Genomic DNA, 22134 nt, shown 5'->3' on the forward strand with positions numbered 1-22134 from the left:
TTAAATCAAGATTTCAAAAACTTTCTCAAAGGTAGTTCTCAGAACCTGGGATTACCAGACCCTGAGAAGAAACATGAACTTTACAGTGGAAGTTTGCCAAGTCAGCCAACGGGAGCAAGAAAACAGCATGAGATCCTGTCATTCATTCGGTGAACAATTATCAAGAAAGCAGTCTTCTAATAGGTGATGCTTATTCTTGGAACCCAGCCACGGGAGAGGCCTAACTGAAGAAGAACGGAGAACCCTGGCCCACAGCCCTGGCTCAGGTCTCAGGTGAAGCCAGCACCACCTTGCCGACCGCGATGAGTGAGCCATCTTGGAAGGGGTCCACGAACCCAAGCCACCCCAGCTGACACTCACAGAAACAAAGAGCTGTCTCTACTGAGCCCTGCCCAAATCACATAGACACTTTAGCAGAGTAAATGTTGTTTTAAGCCTTTACGTTTTAGGGTGACTTGTTACACAGCCATAGATAACTAATACACTGTGCTTACTCAACTGCTGATATCCCACTGAGTCAATGTTTAATATAAAAAGTCTGTATGCAAACAACTTTAGTATCTTTTCACCTGGGAAAGCCATCCTCCTATCATTCCAAATGTCAAAAAGATGCCTGTAAATTGGAGTGCAATCTCTTTTCTGTTACAGTTACATCAATCCATCCAACTTATAAAATGAGCATTTTCTACTCCTTTCACAGCCAATCCTAAGCTTTAGAGAGGTGAATAATGTTACTGGATAGAGTCCTGACTCCTCTCCTCATTCTGTCAATACCAACTTCTTTTCCTCGGCCTGATGGCTCTATTAGTGATTAAGACAAGGGCTCCGGACCCAGATTATGAATCTTAGCTCTGCAACACTATCAGCTGTGACTTTAGTCTCCTCGTCTGTAAAATGGAGATAATAAGGTGCGCCTGGGTGGCTCAGTCGGTTGAGCGCTGACTTCGGCTCAGGTCACGATCTCGCGGTCCGTGAGTTCGAGCCCCGCATCAGGCCCCTGTGCTGACAGCTCAGAGCCCGGAGCCTGTTTCAGATTCTGTGTCTCCCTCTCTCCGACCCTCCCCCATTCATGCTCTGTCTCTCTCTGTCTCAAAAATAAATAAACGTTAAAAAAAAATTTTTTAAAAAATGGAGATAATAATACTGCCCTTATAGTTGTAGGAGAATTAATTTATATAAAGTGCTTAGATTAGTATGCTTGGTGCATAGCACCTACTTGATTAAAAAAAAAAAAAAAAAAACCAGCTTAACACGGTAAACACAAAATCCTCTACCTTTACCAAGCACAGATGATATCAACATACAGCCAATCTAAATTATGCAACTAATTATCTTCTCCTTTTTATTCATCTTCTTTTCTTCCCACTGTCTTATTTCCATCTATCTATCTCGCATTTTCAAATTCACAACAACAACATCAACAAAACCCACACAGGAAAGAAAAATGAAAGTAAGTAATGCTGCTTTACTAAGAAGGGCTGAGAGACAAAGCCTTATAAGGCATACAGATCAGCTCTTCAGAGGTCATGGACTAGGACAAATTAACTGTGGACATAACGCGTTAATGCCAACTTATGTGCAGAACACAGTCAACACAGAGTCTAAATACACACCACACACTCATAGTTCATGCTACAATGACCATAACTCCGTTAAAAACAACCTAGGGGCGCCTGGGTGGCTCAGTCGGATAAGGGTCTGACTCTTGATTTCAGCTCAGGTGATGATCTCAAGGTCATAAGATTGAACCCCACATGGGGTCTCCTTGCTAGGCATGGAGCCTGCTTGGGATTCTCTCTCTCTCTCTCTCTCTCTCTCTCTCTCTCTTTTCCTTTGCCCCTCCCCAACTCATGCACATGCACTCTCCCTCTCAACAACAACAAAAAAATCTGTACAATGACCATTAAAATATTTATGTTTCAAATGCTTACTGAAATTACAAAACAGCTCAAATCTGGAGAAAATAAGACATTAACGGCAAACTGCCTAGAAGCTTAAATGATACATAATTACATATATATATATTTTTTTTTTAATCAAAACTTTCAAAGTTATCCTATACTACCTTAGTATTAGACTAGACCTTCACTTACTACAAAATAATGCTGTGTATTCCTTTATTGTTTATGTTTTGTTCAACTTCCACAGCAGGATTCTACCTGGATTACTAAATACTGAAGACAGTGGTTGAGAACTCTGCTTCAGACACACCATACAGGGTAACTAAGATTTGTGGTCTAAAGAAAAAATCAAAGTACCCAACCTAAATTCTGGCAGTTTTCTCACCTGCCCTAGTTTCCCAATGACCTAGTCTCAAAAGAAAGAAAGAAGTTACATTATCTCCTTTTATCTTGAAAGTGACATAGTGACTTACTCAAGGTAAAGAAGGAAATTAGCAAAGGTTTCTGATTTCAAATGCCTTTCCCCTCACTATAACAATTCAAGTCTGGGGAAAAGGTAGCCAAGCAATAAATGATAAAACCACTGGGGTACTCCTTATAAACCCGCCAATATGCAACTCAGATGAAGTCCAAAACTAAAGAAAATCATCAACAGATTTTTCCATGCCCTCAAAACTCAGCTCCGCACTTGACAGACTCTAAGCCACTTTTTAAAACAAAGGATGAAATCTACAGAGGCTAGAAGAAACCAATTACTCTGCACAGATACTTTTTTGAAGAACATGAATAAATTGGACTATTTGGGGGACAGACTGACCTTAGCTCTATTACTGCTCTGCAAAGCCAGGATTCAGTAACACCTGGTATTTAGATGTATTGTATTTCTTCAGTTTATGTGTCACTTTGATAAATGTGGAAAGTACTTTTAGCCAAGAACTTGAATTAGATTTCACTTTAAAATCTGGCTGAACAAAACCATGTATACTTGGTTTGAATTCTGACATTTAAGTTATACAGTAACTTTTAACCTACAGCCAATAATGATTTCATACAGCAAAATGTGCTCAGCAATTGAACAGGAAAAAAAAAAAAATTGGAGCCAGATTTGGGGACAGGCTCATCTCAGGATAAGAAGCTAGAGTTTTTCCTATAAAAATTATGAAAAGCTGACAAACTTAGAGAATGTTCGAATAGAGACATTTCATTTCTAACCAGTTCCAGACAACTCAAATTCAGTGCCATATTTTCTGTGGTCAGCTGTTCCTTTAACACAGTCTCATAAGCAAACCACAGAGTAGCCGGCCCTTAAGTATGATTTACCCTTCCTCATCCAAGTCTGATGTCTCAAACTACACAGATTCCGTTCTCATGAAGGGAGAGTGCCTAACCCGGAACAAACAAGGAAAAAGCATCATCCACTTCAAACACTTGTTATTTTTTCTTAAGACCCAGCATGTTCAAAATCTCCTTGAGATACTGCTTTGTGTTTTCTGAAAAGGAGAATGACTACAGTGACTTTTAAAATAGGAAGGAGAGGGTTGCCTGGGTGGCTCAGTTGGTTAAGTGACCGACTTCAACTCAGGTCGTGATCTCGCAGTTTGTGGGTTCGAGCCCCGCGTCGGGCTCCGTGCTGACAGCTCGGAGCCTGGAGCCTGCTTCGGATTCTGTGTCTCCCCCTCTCTCTGCCCCTCCCCTGCTCATGCTCTGTGTCTCTCTGTCTCTCAATAAATAAATGTTAAAAAAAATTTTTTTTAATAATAATAATAAAATAAAATAAAATAAACTAGGAAAGAGAAAACATACCAAAGGAATCTATACACTGCAGTCCTGTGTGCCAGGAAGAAGTGCCTCTTACAAGGTTATGCTATGGTCTCACTCAGTCCAAACCAGAGGTCCATACATTTCCCCAATTACAGAAGGCAAACCTATAAACACAGAGGTGTCTGTCCAGAGATTTAATAAAACTTCTCTTATGTAGATTATCTTCTAATTCAATGGATAAATGCTCTTATAATTTCTACAGAGGCCAATGTAGAGAAAGAAAGAAATACTACACTATACACAATTTTCAACTCTGGACATACTTCAGACTCCCTGGGGGAAAAACATTGTGTTTCAGAGCAAATGAATTAGACCCATCCTACCAGATTCCACAAGTTTTGGGCAGGGCTCCTCCCTTTTGAAGATTTCCTACTGATTATTAACGTACAGTCATGGCTGCGAACGACTATGAGAGAATTTAACAAAAAAATCATCCCAACTTTTTTTTTCATCCAAACTTTTAAGGAGGCAAGTAAAATTTGCAAAACCTCCAGACAAACTTCTGCATCAAAAACCCGTGGTCCGTGTCATTACCCAACAGTCAACAAAACTCACGACAATAAATGACAGACTGCACGTAGGGCTCAGACTGAGGTTTCTCCAACCAGCTTTAAACACCCTGTTCTATAAAGATGGAAGTATTGTCAACACAACTTATCGCTGGTTAAACTTCATGCTGCCAACAGAACCTTTTGGAGAGTCTTTTCTTCCACCAAGATTAACCCATTTTCCTTTTCTCTTCCTTTACTTCCCCCGCTTTTCTTAAATTAATTCAACTTCCCTCCACCAAGAAATATTTTTACAAATGTCTAAAAGGAACACTGCTCATTCTCTCCACCCTACCCTATTTCCTGGATATCTGTACAAGGCTGAGATTTACATCAATTCCTGAGGTATGGGGGAGAGTTAAACCTCCCCAGTGTCAAAATGGTCTTGAGGGACAAATTTAAAATAACAACAAAACAGAAACACATCAGCACGGAGTAGCAATGAAAACCACACCTCTGTATGACCAACAGCAGGTATGATTTTAAAAAAAAATTTTTTTAATGTTTATTTATTTTTGAGAGAGACAGACAGACAGACAGAGCATGAGCAGGGGAGGGGCAGAGAAAGAGGGAGACACAGAATCCGAAGCAAACTCCAGGCTCCAAGCTGTCAGCACAGAGCCCGATGCAGGGCTCGAACTCATGAACCGTGAGATCATGACCTGAGCCACAGTCAAGACACTTAACCAAATGAGCCACCCAGGCGTCCGAGGTATAATCTTTGAACATTGCTTTAATTTAGCAGGGACCCAAGAGGAGGAAATTCTAAACATTAAGCATCCCCCCTACAATGAAAATATCTCTTCCTCATCCTCACAAAATCTAAACCGGATAACCATTTATATTATATCCTATCCAATTTCAACACCCATTAGAAAGTTCAGTGTGTGAAAAATGATTAGAAGAAACTACACTTATAATGCGGAAGGTAGTAATAATGAGATAAAAACAAAGGCTGTGCAAATTAAGGTGTCATAAAAAACATAAAACCAGAAAAAAAAATTAGAAAACTTAGTCATAAAAGGCCCAGGAGGTGAAAAGGCTTTTTTTTTTTTTTTTTTTGGCCTTATGTTACTTATTGTTTTTTCTAAGGCAACAAAAAGGGTAGAAATGGGGAAATAACGTCTTTCCCACGTCTGTATTATGCCCTGGCTCGTGTCATGCGCCCTCCGCTTCCCATGGAACGTCTGTCCCTCCTCTCCTTATAAATCTCGAATTTCACTCTCCCCGGTGAAGCCTTCCCTTGTGATCACTCTGTCCACGTACGTCCCCTTCCCGGCAGACGCTCACAACACGCGCCACTCAGCAGTCACCAGCACAATACGTGCCATGTTAGGCCTTCTCCTCTGCAGGAATAGGATGCCCCACCCCCTGCCCCCGTGTACGAACTGGCCACAGCCCACCCTTTCAGCCCTGCTGTGTCCCACCCCCCGGTCTACGCTCATTCGCGTGCAATCATGCACTCGTTCCCTTGTTTGGCCCCTCAACTACATCCAACAAATATTCATTAAGTGGCTACACTACTTCAAGCATGATCTAGAAGCCAGGTGAGCGCCAGCCATCTCTGACTGCTGCTCACGGCAGGTGAAAGCCATCCTCCCTGAACATCCGCTCACAGCACCGCCTTTACCGGGAATGCCCATCTCTCCCCATCAGGCTGACAAAGTCCTGAATCTTAGTGAGTCAGGGCGGCACTTTTTTAGCGTCTGCCATGTCCTGTACACGTCGTGCTAGGTGCTGAGGATACAGAAAGTGCACGGAGGCACAGCTGCTCAAAAAAAAAAAAAAAAAAAAAAGGAAAGAAAACAACACAGAAGCTATAGTAGCGAAGACCCAGATACCAACAAATAACAGGCACAAGGTGGCAAGTTCTATGGCATGTAGACAGGATGATTGGGCAGCACGGGGCACAATACTCAGGCTGGCCTTGATGTGACTTAAACGTGCTCAATGCTTACTTGACTACTGCAAATACTCTTCTACAATTTGCTTATTCCACACAATATACTTCCTACAAGGTCTGATGAATAGCATTTTTAGCACCATTCGGTAATAATTCCGTTTTAATTTCTCCTTTGATCTATGAGTTACTTAAAAGTGTGTTTTTTAGGTGTTAGGAGCGTAGGAGGTTCTTATCTTTTTGTTACTGTTCGACTTTAATTACACCGGCAGTGAATATAGTCTACGTGTTAGTCTACGAAATTTGTCGAGACTTCCTTTATGATTTAGCACAGATCAATTCTCTCTTTTAACATTTCCACCTAGAGTTCAAAAACCGTGTGTTGGTAAATGCAGTAATTATGTAAATGGCCATTACATCAAGTTTCATAATGATAATATTCAAACCTTCTACACACTTGCAGATTTTCTTTTCACTGTGGTCTATCAAGGCAGGGGTACACTCAAAATTTCCCACTATGGCAGTGGAATGCCAGTTTTCCCCATAGTTCTATACATTGCAAGCTATATACTAATTTAGAATTATTAGATCTTCCTGGTAAACTAACCTTTTAATCGATAAGTGATTATGTCTAATAATGCTTTCTCCTTAAAGTATATCTGCCTGATATTAATAAAGCAACGCCAGGGGCACCTGGGTGGCTCAGTCGGTTAAACGTCTGACTTCAGCTCAGGTCATGATCTCATGGTTTGTGAGTTTGAGCCCCGCGTAGGGCTCTGTGCTGACAGCTCAGAGCCTGGAGCCTTGCTTTAGATTCTGTGTCTCCTTCTCTCTCTCATGCTCTCTCAAAAATAATAAATGAATATTAAATTATTTTAATGAACAAATAAAGCAACTCCAGATTCTTTTGGCAACTATTTGCTTTTTCCATCCATCCCTTGACTTTTTTTATGTTTATTTATTTATATTGAGAGAGAGAGAGAGAGAGAGAGAGAGCATGAGTGGAGCAGAGACAGAGAAAGAGGGAAAGAGAGAGAATCCCAAGAGAATCTGACAGCGCAGAGGGGGACATGGGGCTCAATCTCACGACCGTGAGATCACAACCTAAGCCGACACCAAGAGTCAGATGCTTACCGACTGAGCCACCCAGGCACCCCATCCATCCCCTGACTTTCCAACTTCGACTTTCTGCAGCTTGATACTTTTAGGTGTTTCTCTTGTAAAAAAGCATAAAGTTGAATTTTGCCTTCTTCCCCATCCAGTCTGACAATCTGTGCCTTCTAAATGCAGAGTTCAGTCCATTTTCACATATTGTGATTATGCATAATGTCCTAGATTCATTTCTTCTACCACATTTTGGGCTTTCAGAATCCAGTAGTTTCTTTCCCTCTTTTCATGCCTTTTTTGGGGTTGAGTCTGTCCACCTCATTCAGTGATGTTGCTTCCACTAGAGTTTGAAAGGATACACTTCAACTGTATTTTGTTAGGGGCTAATGTAATTTAACAAGTCTAAACAATCAATATCTTTACCTACTTCCCAAACAAGACTAAGAACTTTGAGTGTTTTAACTTGGATCACACCTTTCCCAACTTATCAGGTATTATTGTACAGAAAATTCTCCCACCTTGATGTGCTTCAACCTTGCAAGCTAAACATTGTTAATGTTTTAGATCGAGTTTTTAAAATACTTCATCCACAACTATTATTTTTGTCGTTGCTGGCCATTCATTTCTGTCTCAAACCTTCTTTCAATTATTTTCCTTCTTCCTGAATACGCTGACACTTAAGCTGGTAGGCCATTTATCTTACACATTATCCCCTCTGTGTGGATTTAGCTGTTTTCTCATGAGAAAATTAAGGGTATACATTTTTGGCCAGAATGTCACGTGAGTGTCACTGTATCCTGTATCACCTCAGGAGGTACAAGACCATCAGCATGTCTCCCGACCAATGTTACCTTGATTACGTGGCCATGGTAGTGTGGCCTCAAGTCTCTTGGTCCCTGTCATGCTTGCCATCTCCTCTCTCTCTTATGCTGTTTTGCTTCAGCCCTGTGTTCTCATTCGCTATTTCTTTCTCCAAAGTGCCTATTTTGTTGTTTTAACCTGGTCATTGTTTTTCTGAACGTTTATTCATTTTTGAGACAGGGAGAGACAGAGCATGAACGGGGGAGGGTCAGAGAGAGAGGGAGACACAGAATCCGAAACAGGCTCCAGGCTCTGAGCTGTCAGCACAGAGCCCGACACGGGGCTCGAACTTACGGACCGCGAGATCGTGACCTGAGCCGAAGCCGGACGCTTAACCGACTGAGCCACCCAGGCGCCCCATGTTTTTCTATTTTGAACTTATTATCACATTTCTAGATGTTTTTTTTTCAAAATGTCTGGATCAATTCTGAGTCTTTGGTTTCTTCGTCATTCTTTAACTCCCTTTCTTATTTAACATAGTTAGCAGTCTGTATCTGTTGATTCGAATACCCGTAGTCCTCAGAGTCTGACTCTGTTCTAACTCTTGTTCATGGTGGCTGGGTTCCTAGCTGGTTTCATGAGTTGGGGGAGAAAATGGGATGTTGGCTCATGTTCAACTGGAACTGTATCTGCAGCAATTTTTTCAGGATGGATGTTTAAAGTGCCTTCCTTGAGAAGAGTTTGCATTTGTATCTGCCGGGAGCCTAGTGGTGCCAACACAGGGCCACTTAAACCAAATTTTTGGTTTGGTTTTTTGGGGTGTCACAACAGTAGTATAAATGCAGGCTCAAACCTGTACGAGTTAAGGCTGGTGATAATGAATTCTCCAGAGGACTTTTGTTTGTCTTTATGTCCACTCTCCTCGAAGCCAGTACCAAGACAGGGACTTACCAACACTCTCCCTCTGTGGTGGAACAATCTACTTTCCCCCCCTCTTTTGGCAACTAACAATGTCATTTTTGGGAAGTTCCAGCTTTATTTGGGTTTGGGAAGGGGGTACGGGGCTCAGGTGTGACTTCCTACTTTCTTTAGAACCCCAGAGCTTTCTTTCCTGTTGCCAGACTCTAGGCCAAAAGATCAGGAAATAACTCTAGGACAAGCACCACCTCCAATGCTAGCCTATCAATGCATTCACGTTACCTTAAATTTCTGACCTCTGAGAAGGCCTTACTTTGTCTTCAGTTCAGCCATTACATAAGAGTTTTGATTTTTTTAATCCAGCATTTTCTGACATATTGAACTGCAAAGAGTTTCTCCTTACCTCTAGCCCAATATGCTACCAAAAATACAAGTCCTTAAGGTTTCTTGGACAATGGTAGAGAAAAACTATGGCATAGAAGAGAAGGCAGAGTTTTCAATGATAATTTTTAAAAAGAGACCTTGGTTAAATTTCTGGCCCTTCGACTATACAATAGGACTAACGTAGGGCTCGGTCGGTTAAGCATCCGACTTCGGCTCAGGTCACCATCTCAAGGTTCGTCAGTTGGAGCCCTGCGTCAGGCCCTGTGCTGACAGCTCAGAGCCTGAGCCTGCTTTGGATTCTCTGTCTCCCTCTCTCTGCTCCTCCCCTGTTCACACGTGTGCTCTCTCTCTCTCTCTCTCCCCCTCAAAAATACACATTAAAAAAAAAAAAAAGTAAAACAGAACTACTGAACATAGACTCAACCCCAACGAGTAGTGAGTAAAAAGGGGGTTTCCTACCAATGCATACTTGTTCCGGTTAACCATTCCCTGCTGCCCAGAGTTACTACTTTCATGGACCACCCAGAGCGGGACAGCTCTTTGAATCGTGTGCCAGAAACAGCTAGATGCCGTCTTTGTCATCCACACAACATCAACAAGGTCAGAAAAATTAACCCTTTTAAAGTCTGTTTGGTTTATTTTCTTTTTCTGTGTGATGACTATTCAGTAACCGAAGATGCTTCAAACGAGTCAGTTTTGGTGCACGAAACTCTCTTTAGATGTGAGATGTATGTACATTTCATCACCAAGTGCCTTCAGACAATGCTTAAGGCATACTTATATTCAGCACACTTGTGTATTATAGATTTTTTCACTTGGACCCATACCTATATGTCACAGAAGGTCAATGCTACGTTGAACATCTGAAACCACACTAACAACTTTATTATGGAAACGTGGTCTGTTCTGAAAGAGTTCTGTTTCCTAAATTTAAAATGCTTTGGAAGTCTCTCATTAAAGTGTCTCTTTGTCTGGCCAGACTTAGTTTTGTGGGACTTGAGAGAAGCTCGGTTAGAACTCTCTGTCTTGCTTTTTTCCGTACCAATGACAACACAGTAACGCTCAAGGTGTACAGATCCAGGCCATAATGTGGAAGTCAGTCACCAAATACGTTCCAGGTGGTGCTAGTAAGGTTCAATTGGGGAGTTCCTGCTCCTCTGGAAGATTCCCAGCCTGAGCAGATCTTCAGTCTTGAAGTGAAGGGGCTGCAAATGACAGGGTTAATCAAGCAAGCTTCCCAGGACCATACGGGATGGAGCAGCAACACCGCCAACGTCTGGTGCAGGGGGGCACGGGTCAGTCCTTCGGACCACTCGTGCTGCCCTCTCAGCTTTGATGCTTTCCCATCCGTGCCAGACTTTCTCTAGAAGAAACAGTTCCTGGCTTTTGAGGAGTTTCATGGCCAGTTTCTTTTCTCCTTTCTTCTCGGTGTCTGGACAAATCCCAACCTGTTAAGATACTTTGATATTTCTTCATTCCCTCCAGCTCTTTGCTGCTTTTCTTCGATCTAAGTCTTTTAAAGCATGCTTTTTTTTTTAAACTTGAACACTTCCCAGATCTGCCCAGTACTTCTTGGCTTTCTGTTCCAAAAGCCTCCACGAAGAAACAGACACAGATCTCCTCTGGCTACTCCTCAGGATATTCAAGTATTTGAGCTTTCTCCATTCTCAATTTTGCTGTTTGTACCGTCCAATTTTTTGGACACAAAACCATCTTGATAAAATGGGACCATCGTCTGTCTCCTCCTTCCAAAATCAATCAATCCTCTGTTCACAGAAATGAGAGCCATCCCCCCCCCACACCCCCTTCATCCTCAGATGTAAAAATCATTAAGTCATCAAAAAACATTTTGTCTTTGTCTCTGGGGCACCTGGGTGGCTCAGTCAGTTGAGCATTCGACTCCTGACACGGGCTCATGTCATGATCTCATGGTTCGTGGGATCCACCCCTATGTTGGGCTCTGCACCAACAGTGCAGAGCCTGCTTGGGACTCTCTCTCTCCCTCTCTCTGCCCCTCCCCCACTCTCTCACTCTGTCTCAAAAATAAATAAGTGAGGAGCACCTGGGTGGCTCAGTCAATTAAACATCTGACTCGATTTCAGCTCAGGTCACGATCTCACAGCTGTGAGATCGAGACCACTTCAGGCTCTGTGCTGGGCACGGAACCTGCTTGGGATTCTCTCCCTCCCTCTGCCCCTCCCCTGTTCACGCACGCATATTCAAGCTCTCACTCTCTCTCCAAATAAACAAATATTTTTAAAAATAAATAAATTTCTCTTTCCCCCCCCCAAATCTCTATTAACTCATGAGGGCTTACAAAACAACACCTATCCCCAACCCCGTCCTCTTTACTGTTCATCGAATGCTACTGCATAAAGCCTCCGAGACGGTCATTATCAGAGTTACTGGGTACTTCTGTGTCCCTTCAAGAGTAGGCCCACATCTTGAGATGACATCTACGTAAGTCTTACTAGTGCTACAGTTGTTTCCGTATCCACTGCTTTTACTAGTCTGTACTCGTATTCGTGTTCGCATCCCTGGCTCCTTACTCACTACCTGGCAAATTGTAAGTACCTTATAAATATCTGCCGGATATGTGACTGAATGAATAAATAAGCACCTTATATAATAGCCTAGATGCGAAAGAAGCACACAGCACTTGAGGCAATCTGGCAGACTCCATCACGATTCCAGATATTCTGAGGTATGAATTAGAATACTTAGACTCTAATAAATGTATACACACAATATATACTCTTTCTACATATATATATGAATACATGTTATATGTATACATTTTAGATCTATGTGTTTTACATAACTATATTTTTATATGGGCACATAAACATTTATGTGTTTAAAATGTATATCTGGTATATATTTAATACGTATATATATATTTGTATAACTCAAAATAACCTACATGCCCATTAATAGGAGAACAGTTAAAGAAATTAAGTCGGCAGTTCTGTGAGGCCCTGAGGATCCCAAGATTCTTTCAAAGGGTCAGCAAGGTTCTCCCCTTTTCAACTACATACCTATGGGTATCTAGATTTTCTTCATTTATCTCAACCAAAACAATTTATCACAATGGATTACAGGAAGAAACAGGAGAACAGAGCTGGCTTCTATCAAGATTTTTGGCAAATATAAATAAAATAATGCTACTCCTCTCACTCAATTTTTGAGGGTCTGGAAAATAGTTATTTTCCATAAAAATGTTACTTATGTTTACATGGAATGGTTCCGTATTCTTTTTAATTCTTTTTTAATCTTTTAATTTAATTTTTTTTTTTTCTTGAGAGTGAGAGACAGAGCATGAGTGGGGGAGGGGCAGAGAGAGGGAGACAGAATCCAAAGCAGGTTCCAGGCTCCAAGCCGTCAGCACAGAGCCCGACGCGGGGCTCGAACTCTGCCTCACCACCGATCTGTTTAATCACTTGAGGCTTTCTCCATTAAACGACATGGTTTTTCCACTAGACTTAGGGGAAGAACAAGGAAGAGGAACGAGTCTTTCTTCTCCTTTCTTCTTACCTAAATAATGTCTCCGAGGAAAACAAAACAAATCTGTTTTTCCCTCGCTTATGACTAGAGGTGAAAACAATGAGAACTAAAATTTTTAGTGTTTGTATCCAAAATAAATAAACAGTGTTTGCAGACAAAACACACTCACTTCATGGGTCCATAGTTGAGCACTATAAACGCCAACACCACCATCACACAGATAGCTCTTCGTTTCGGATTAGGAACTTTAAGCCTCTGGTTCTGAAAGAAATAACCATGTCAAATACGGTTAAAATACACACTAATCTCGCAAAAAGCAACGGGTAAGATAAGCACACTCCTCTTCAGCAGTTATTAGTTAAAAAATAATAATAATAATAATAAACAAACCTCAAAGGTGAGGAAATGGTACCTTTCACAAGGCTAGAGCGCAGCCTTCTTAGTTCCCTAATGGTAGCAGAGGAAAACAAAGGAGCAGGAGAAAAGAAACATAGTGGCCACTGTTGCACTTTCCTCTTCCCCCCAAAAGGAAAGAATTCAACCATTTAACACTTCTATGGGTCTTCAAAGAATTTTCAGATACATCTGTAGTCCCCCCCGTCTCTTAAATCTCCAGTGTACTCAGGGCAAAACAGAGAACCCCAATGGAAGAAGCCCACTCATTGGGCACAGGCATCCATTCGGTTCCAGACAGCGTTGCAGTGGCAAATCCTGAAACTGCAGGTTTCAGGAACAGAATCAAGGGGAAGGTCGACTTTATCGGGACCAGCATGGCAACAACACGCAAAAAACATAATGGGGGTCAGGTGGACAGAGAAACAATTTAAAATTTTATTTTGTATTTTCTTTCTAAAATTTGTTTTTAACCGTTTATATATTGAGAAACAGAGAGAGACAGAACATGAGCAGGGGAGGGGCAGAGAAGAGAGGGAGGCACCGAAACCAAAGCAGGCTCCAGGCTCCGAGCTGTCAGCACAGAACCCGATGCGGGGCTCGAACCCACAAACTGGGAGATCATGACCTGAGCCGAAGTCGGACACTTAATCGACTGGGCCACCCAGGCACCCCTGTATTTTCTTTTTTAAAAGGAAAGCCCTGGCGGGACAACTGAAGGTCCTCACGGTGATTCACTTAGTCAGAAAGAGAGGGGTACCCCGGAAACACAGCTTTTGAACGCAGGTTGGGAGGTACAATTCGCGAGCTCCTTTTCCCAATGCTTTTATTCCGATTGCAAATGCTTTAGGGCTTAACGCGCCCTCTTTTTCCTAGGACTCTTAGTTTACACAATTTAAAACGCACACCATTCCCGATGGTTTCTCAGGAAAAAAGAATGCTTGAACCCATCTTGTCGGGGCTGCGTCGCTGGCCCTCACCTCGGACACCACTTCGTCCAGCTGCCTCTTCAGTGACCCGTTCTCCTTCTTGAGCTTCTCATTCTCCGAGAGCGCGGCCTTTAACCTGGCCTCCAAGCCAAGCATATATTCTTTCTTCTTCTTGCGGGACTGACACGCAGACTCTCGATTTTTTATCATACGTTGCTGTCTCCTTAGTACAGCAATCTAGAAAAAGTTACAATGAATCAAAACATTCCAATTTTAGAACCAGATCAGAATAGACTGATTTTTATGTAACAATTATTTTTTGTTCATAGCAAAAAACAAACAAAACAAGCGATTAAAAAAAAAAAGCAAACGACTGTTACGTTTGCTTTAAAACGTATCTGTTCGAAACCTAGGTTACGTTTGTTTTAAAACAGGTTTTAAAAAATATTAAACAAAGCAAAATGAAATCAAATGGCTAAGGCCTTCTAAAACCTAAATGTGAAATGGTTTCTTCTGATGTTTTTCTAAGGCTTATTTATTGATCTTCCAATTTTCCCTTTAGAAACTCAGGGAAAAAAAAGAAAAAGAAAAGGAACGAAACTCAGACGGTGTCCTGACATATACATATATGTACCTATCCACACACCTTTAGACTCAGGCTCTGAATTGACTGTTTTCCAGAACCCCGTATCCAACTGCTTATAAGGCCACTTCTACGTGCAAAGTTACCATCACTTCAAATTCAGTTCCCACAAACTGAACTCATCATCTCCCTCTACCTGGATTTATCTATCCATCTTCTCTCAGTCATAAATGCCTCTCAAGATATCTAGGAGGAAGTGACCATCAACTTATTTTTCCTTCATTCCCCATATTTATCCCCTTTCTCAACCCGATTCACTCACTAAATATGCACTGAGGCTATGCTAATGACCAAGTTTCTTCCCGGGACAGTGCTGTCTCACTTAATCTGTTCTCTCTATTCCTGCTGTCACCCTCCTAAAGCAGGCCCTCATTACCACATCCCTACAGGCTACTGCAATAGTCTCCTACACATTTTCAATGGTCTCCAATCTCTTCCTGTCTGCCATCTGCAAGATTAGTCACCCTGCAAAACAACAACAACAAAAAACCTTGCGATTCTATTTCAAAAACAAGCTATTCATGCATCATAGTTGGCCACCTGTTTTCAAGGCCTTCCATGATGTGACCACCTCCCTAAATAACCAAACCTTCTGCCCTAACCCAACAACCATTCAATCCACACCCAAATTCTTATCATTTGAGGCTACCCCCCAATCTCCACACACACCTAATTCATTCCTTTAGCCATACCACCTACGCCAGTTTGTAATGCGGTCTCCTCCACTAACCGAAATCTCAGGGTCCTCCACACTGTGCTTATGCTAAACCATCTTTCCTGAATGTCTTACGCCCTTATAGTTTGGAAAATATACCTGAACCCTTTAATGTTCTCAACTGTTTCGGGAGTGTTAACTCTCTCTCAACCTCAATTTTTTACATTAGAAGCCAAAACTATGTAATTCTACATTTTTGCTTACTACCCACAATATCTTCCATAATCTCAACTTACTGAGAAAAATTATTTGCATCACATTTTCTAAGTGAGAACTTATGGAACCTATTTGTCCATAATGAACTAACAGCATTAGTCTAATTTATTTGAGGCAGAGGGTGAGGCAGCAAAATTAAGTCCATAAAAAGCACCAAATAATATTAAACTGATTATTTTTAAAGTACACAGATGACTGAACTACTGACTTTATATGTTTTGTAACTGACTTTAAAAAATAAACGTTCCACTCTGTGGCATTCAATGGCTCGGTGAGACCAGTAAACAGAATAATACTGATTTCTTTTAAAATAATAACACAATTCCAACCCCACACAACACTTCCTCGAAAGAGCCAAAGCCAATCTCTGTGCACCAAATACTGTCAACAAACTTTCAATCAGAAGCTACAAGGGAAAAAAAAAAACAAAAAAAACTACAGGAGATGTCAAAAGAGGTTGTTTTTCTTTTTTTCCTTCCTTTACTGAAGCTTCATAGGAATGCCAATTTATGTAACCATCATCGGCAAACCTTCCCTAAGGAGTAACCATCCCACTCTACAGTAACACGGTGCGCACACGCACACACGCACACACACACACACACACACACACACACACACACACACACACACACGCAGCAGCGGCCAAGCCCTGATGGATGATTCTTCACCACGTCAAAGCAGTCTCTGGACAATGCCACTTTGTTCAGTCTACTGTTATTCTTAGTGCTCTTCATGGTTACTGAGAAGGCCAGGGTCCATAATTAATACTTAATTCCAGAGTGCTAAAGTATACAGAACACTGAACAAGCGCATGAAAGAGAAGGTTCCCAGATGGAAGAGTTTATACTAACGTTAGATAAAAGGCAACCTTACTTTAAAGGCTAATTAATCTGCGGAATTTAGGGAGGCTTGCAGATGGCACACCATTTAATAAATTTCAAACAAGGATTAGGAATTTCTATAAACAATAAAAGCACCTGCACATTATACAGCATGAGAGTTTCAAAGGCTGTCAGTGCACATGCCTCATGCTAAAAAAAATGAAAACCACCTGTGGCCATTCATTGCTTCCCAGAGAAAAAGATACAATAGTTCCAAAAATAAACACTCAATACTACCAATAAACACAAAGGATAGAGAGTAAAAATAAATGAAACCCACAGGAATTGCCAAACATAAGAGTTCCAACTTTACATCTCAGCAAGCTATCTTCAGCTATTTGAATGTATAATATTTAAGTTATTCTGTATTTCCTAGACCAAAAAATTATGATTTTCAGACTACACACACACACACACACACACACACACACACACAGCCATGGTGTTTGTGTTTCCGGTGGGGGGTGTATTTTACAAGAAAAATTACACTGTAGTTACTATTTTGTATACTGATTTTTGCATGAATGTATTATGATCATCTTTTTTAATTTATTTCTTTTGTTCATTCTTTCTGAGAGAGACAGAGCACAAGCGAGGAAGTGGCAGAGAGAGAGGGAGGGAGAGAGAGAATCCCAAGCAGGCTCCACACTGTCAGCGTGGAGCCCAATGCAGGGCTGAAACTCACAAAACGTGAGACCATGACCTGAGTTGGACGCTTAACCAACTGAGCCACTCGGGCACCCCGGATGTATTATGATCATCTTTGACATGCAATGAGAACGCATGGTATTTCAGTTATCTTGATGTTCTATATCAATCTCCTCCTGTTGAAGTTATTACAGTTTTCGAGATTCTTTAAAATAAGCCTCCTCATCGGATCCACTGTTGGAGAGTGGACGTGCCACAGCTAGAACTTAGAGCAGCTGACTCCAAGCCCAGCACACACAATCCCGGTACATAACAGCCTCACACTGCTTTTTATACCAAATGGGAAGTCCTGAATCTCAACATGGCACCCTAACCTCGTGAACTCCGTGCTTACTTTCATTATGTACCTGTCTGAAAAGGAAGGCTATGGAAACACGTGTATCTACAATGCTTCATCTCCTGTGTTAGCAGTCTGAAAACATAAAATCAGTACTCTGGCTCATTAATCAATTGGCACATCTCACTTAAGGGCTGTCAGATGCTTTAACAGGACTGAAATGAGCGAAGAGGTCGTCAGTCCCTGCTTCTGATCATCCTGCTTCAGACAACTCTCCCATCAAGCACTGTGCTTAGAAAAAGAAAAAGGAAAAAAAAAAAAAAAAAAAGAAAAAGAAAAAGGAAAAACTTCACAGCCATAAAATACTCTCCCTTTAGTGCCACTACACTGTAAAATAAGGCGTTGCATTATTAAACGAACATTTGACTGTAAGAAAGACTTGTAGAAAAGAAGAACTTTCACAGATGAACATGTACTTTTGCTTTTGAAGGCTCCACCAATTTGAGTCAAAATTCCAAATCCATTTGCATTTTGTTTAATTTTAAAAGTTCACGATCAAGCAATACTATATTATGTTCTTATAAAAAAAATAGACCATCTAGACTTTTGATTCTGTGATGTTGCTAAGAAATGAGCTTCAAAGTCCTGTATGGCTAAATCAGATACAAAAATAGGATATTTTAATGCTACAAAATACATTCCAACATCTCGCACAAACTCAAGCCAGATCAAGTACTGATCACCATGGATGAAATCACTGGCTTAATGGGTGCCATTGCCTTGGTTCTATTTCTTATTTCGGTGAATCTCTCCCTCTAAACTGATACCTAAAGCAGAAACGGTCACTGATTAACCCTTCATCGTATTAGACAACCCAATTTTTCCATTAAATAAAAGAAGAAAGAAACTTTGTCTCTTTGAAATTGATTTAAAAGCCAATTTCTGATTTATATAACACACACATTTTATAACTCACACATTTCTAATTTATGTAACATATATTATTGCATATCACAGTAAATATATTTACAAATACATTCCAAAAAAACGTGTACAGCTAAAATCATTAGCAAATTTAATTTGTGGCAACTTTATTACTATTCTTTAAAAATTTTTTTTAACATTTATTCATTTTTGAAAGGCAGGGAGAGACAGAGCACGAATGGGGGAGGGGAGGGGAAGGGAGAGAGGGAGACACAGAAACAGAAGCAGGCTCCAAGCTCCGAGCTATCAGCACAGAGCCCGACGCGGGGCTCGAACTCACGGACCGCGAGATCATGACCTGAGCCGAAGTCGGCCACTTAACCGACTGAGCCACCCAGGCGCCCCACAACTTTACTTTAAATATTCAAATCAATTAAGTATTCTTTTTTTTTTTTTTTTTTTTTTTTTTTTTTATTTATTTTTGGGACAGAGAGACAGAGCATGAACGGGGGAGGGGCAGAGAGAGAGGGAGACACAGAATCGGAAACAGGCTCCAGGCTCCGAGCCATCAGCCCAGAGCCCGACGCGGGGCTCGAACTCACAGACCGAGAGATCGTGACCTGGCTGAAGTCGGACGCTTAACCGACTGCGCCACCCAGGCGCCCCTCAATTAAGTATTCTAATTTGATTTCTCTTGGGAATCTTAAGAATACTCCCTTTTGGGAGCACCTGGCTGGCTCAGTCCATGGAGCCTGTGACTGCTGATCTCAGGGTTTTGAGTTTGAGCCCCATGTTGGGTACAGTGACTTAAAAATTAAAACTTCTAAAAAATAAATAAATAAAAATAAAAACTCTTTTAGGGGCACCTGGGTGGCTCAGTCAGTTAAGCTTCCAACTCTTGATTTTGGTCATGATCTCATGGTTTGGGAGTTTGAGCCCCACGTCTGGCTCTGTGCTGACAGTGTAGAGCCTCTCTCACCTTCCCTCTCTCTCTCAAAATAAATAAATAAACTTTAAAAAAAAAAAAAGGGAAAAAAGAAAGAGGGGCTTCAGTAGCTCAGTAGATTAAGCGTCTGACTCTGGATTTCGGCTCAGGTCACCATCTCATGGTTTCATGGGTTCGAGCCCCACATCAGGCTCTGCGCTGGCAGCAGGAAGCCTGCTTGGGATTCTCTCTCTCTCCCTCTCTGTCCCCCTGCCCCCACTCACACTGTCTCTGTCTCCCTCAAAATTAATAAACTTAAAAAATAAAGAAAAAACTCCTTAAAAAAAAAAATATATATATATATATACACACACACAATACTCCCCTTTTTCTCATAAAATTGTTCAAAACAGAAAAGGGGAAACTTTCCACTTATACTACCTGTACTCTTCTCAAATCTCATGACAGAAAGCCAAAATTTCATTTTACTCCTTCTATTGTGTGTGTGTGTGTGTGTGTGTGTGTTATACCCAGTTCCTGGTCACCAAAAATTAAATAAAGCAGTTTCATTACTGGCCACCTGAGCCATTTAATTGGCAGAGTCAAGGCAATAATCTTCACCCTACAAACTTTTATTTTTTTAATGCGGAATGCCTTTGGACAGGGAGTATGATTTCACGAGTGAGAAAAGGTAACAGACGCAACCCCTGCTAACTGCAGGCCCGGGCTGCCCTACGCAACCGCCTGTTCTGAGCGAAGGGGAAGGACCGGCAGAAGGCAAAGGCAGAAGCGTCCACCAGACGCTCTCAGGCAAACCGCGCAGTCGGGCACGGCCTCCTGAAGGACGGAGGACGTCCTATGTACAGGGATCATCAGGGATCCTCGGAGCAGTTTCCCCGGCTTCACACGGCCCCAGAAATAAGTCAGCAGCCACCTAAGAGTAACAGTGACTGAAGTCATCAGATGACAATACAGTACCGGAAACTGGTGTCCTTAATTCTTACTCTAGGACTGCAATGAAGTAACTGGAAGATCTTAGAAGAATCCTTTCTGCTCCCAGGGCCCGTTTTCACGGCAGTAATAAAAGGGGGTTAGACCAGAATGGTGTTCTTGAACCTATTATAACCCAATAGCAAGTAGCATGATAAATTTAGTGGGTCATAAGAGACTTAAAAAAAACTTGACAGAAAAGCACAGGATAAAATAAAAGGAAACAGAATGCTTTAAATGTAGTAAGAGCTTACTTACTGTCTCCCTAGACCGTGTGTGTTGAGAAAGATGTAAAACACATTTCTTACTGCGGACTGTGGGCTGTGGACAAAAACTTGAGAGCCATCCCGTGAATCCCCTAAAGGTCTCATTCAATCTCAAACCAAAACGGTTCCAGTACTGATGCTAACCACCCATACTGAACTACCACATATCCCGGAAATGACTACTGCATCATAAGATACGGATAAGACTAACTTTGCTGTCGATTTTGAGATCACCACATTGTTCACCTAAGATCAGTCTCTATACTTTGTCTCTCAAGACTTACAACCACCTGCTGAAAATTTTTACAAATTAAGAGAATACATTTATAGAGGGAGAGAAAAGGCAGCAGCAAGTTTTAAGACGTAATAATTTGAAATTCATGCTGCATCAGGGCTGCGTTGAAAGTAAAGCCCCGTTAATGGAGCACAGAGTAGTGACAAGAGCACTGGACTGAGACAAGGCCTAGGCTTGAATCCTAACTCAGATGGAGCAGGTCAGATGATCAGGTGAGGATTACACAGCGAATGGACACAAAGGTTCTTTGTAAACTACAATGTACCACACATACGGGAGGTTCAGTAAGGGGAGCTACCCTGCAGCTACGAACAGATCGAGTGAGGAGGCAAAAATTCTGAACTCCATCGCCAATGTGCCTCACAGCTGCTCAGATAAACTGTGCAAATAAAGCAATATTGAAAATATCTGCCCACAACCCAGCTCCTATTTTCAGATTTTAAATTTTAAAAATGACTTACGAAACCAAAACAGACAAAACCTGGGAATCACCTTTAATCGCTGCAGAAGCTGAAAAACAGCCCAAGTATAATTCACACTCCTCCAAGATCCCTCGGTCTGCCCCTTACTCTGTATGTATCGGGGCTCTCGTTCACCTCAAAGGGCTGTTAGGAAGCTTAAATATCTGTGAGTCAGGCACTTAGACAAGTGTGGCACACACTACTTTATCAATGTAGCCAATCTTAGCAAGATGATCTTGGCTAAAACACCTAACCGATTCCTTCCACGGTAAAATGGGAATCAACAGTACCCACTCTACAAGGATTTTGTAAGAATCAAATAGGACTCTGTGAAAATAAATGATTTATAACCCAATATGAATGTGAAGTACTTATCAAACTGTATTAGAGCCGAATTCCCCTACAGCGTCAAAAAGACAAGGATTATGGAAATGTTCCAGATTTAAAGAAGCTACAGACAGATAACAACCAAATGCAGTATCTGGCCCTTGACTGGTTCTTGTACCGAAAGGGAAAATTTTCAATAAAGGAGATTATTGTGTCAACTGATAAAACTGTAATACTGACAGTTGATTGAAGTATTTTACAAATGTAAATGAATGAAGCTGATAACTATAACTATAC

General features: G+C 41.4%; 1 protein-coding gene across 5 annotated transcripts in view; it reads right to left on the reverse strand.

Annotated features, from left to right (window-relative positions):
• The window catches only part of ATF6 (activating transcription factor 6), a 201151-nt gene that overhangs the window by 140995 nt on the left and 38022 nt on the right, over positions 1–22134 (reverse strand). For all 5 annotated transcript variants that reach the window (XM_042924741.1, XM_042924742.1, XM_042924740.1 and 2 more), the window contains exons 8-9: positions 14258–14443; positions 13054–13145 (exon numbers count right to left, since the gene is read on the reverse strand). In XM_042924741.1, coding sequence (XP_042780675.1) covers positions 13054–13145; positions 14258–14443 — 278 coding nt within the window. The remainder of the gene's footprint in view (positions 1–13053; positions 13146–14257; positions 14444–22134) is intronic.

This window comes from Panthera leo, chromosome F3, assembly GCF_018350215.1.
Source record: "Panthera leo isolate Ple1 chromosome F3, P.leo_Ple1_pat1.1, whole genome shotgun sequence".
Lineage (NCBI taxonomy): Eukaryota > Metazoa > Chordata > Mammalia > Carnivora > Felidae > Panthera > Panthera leo.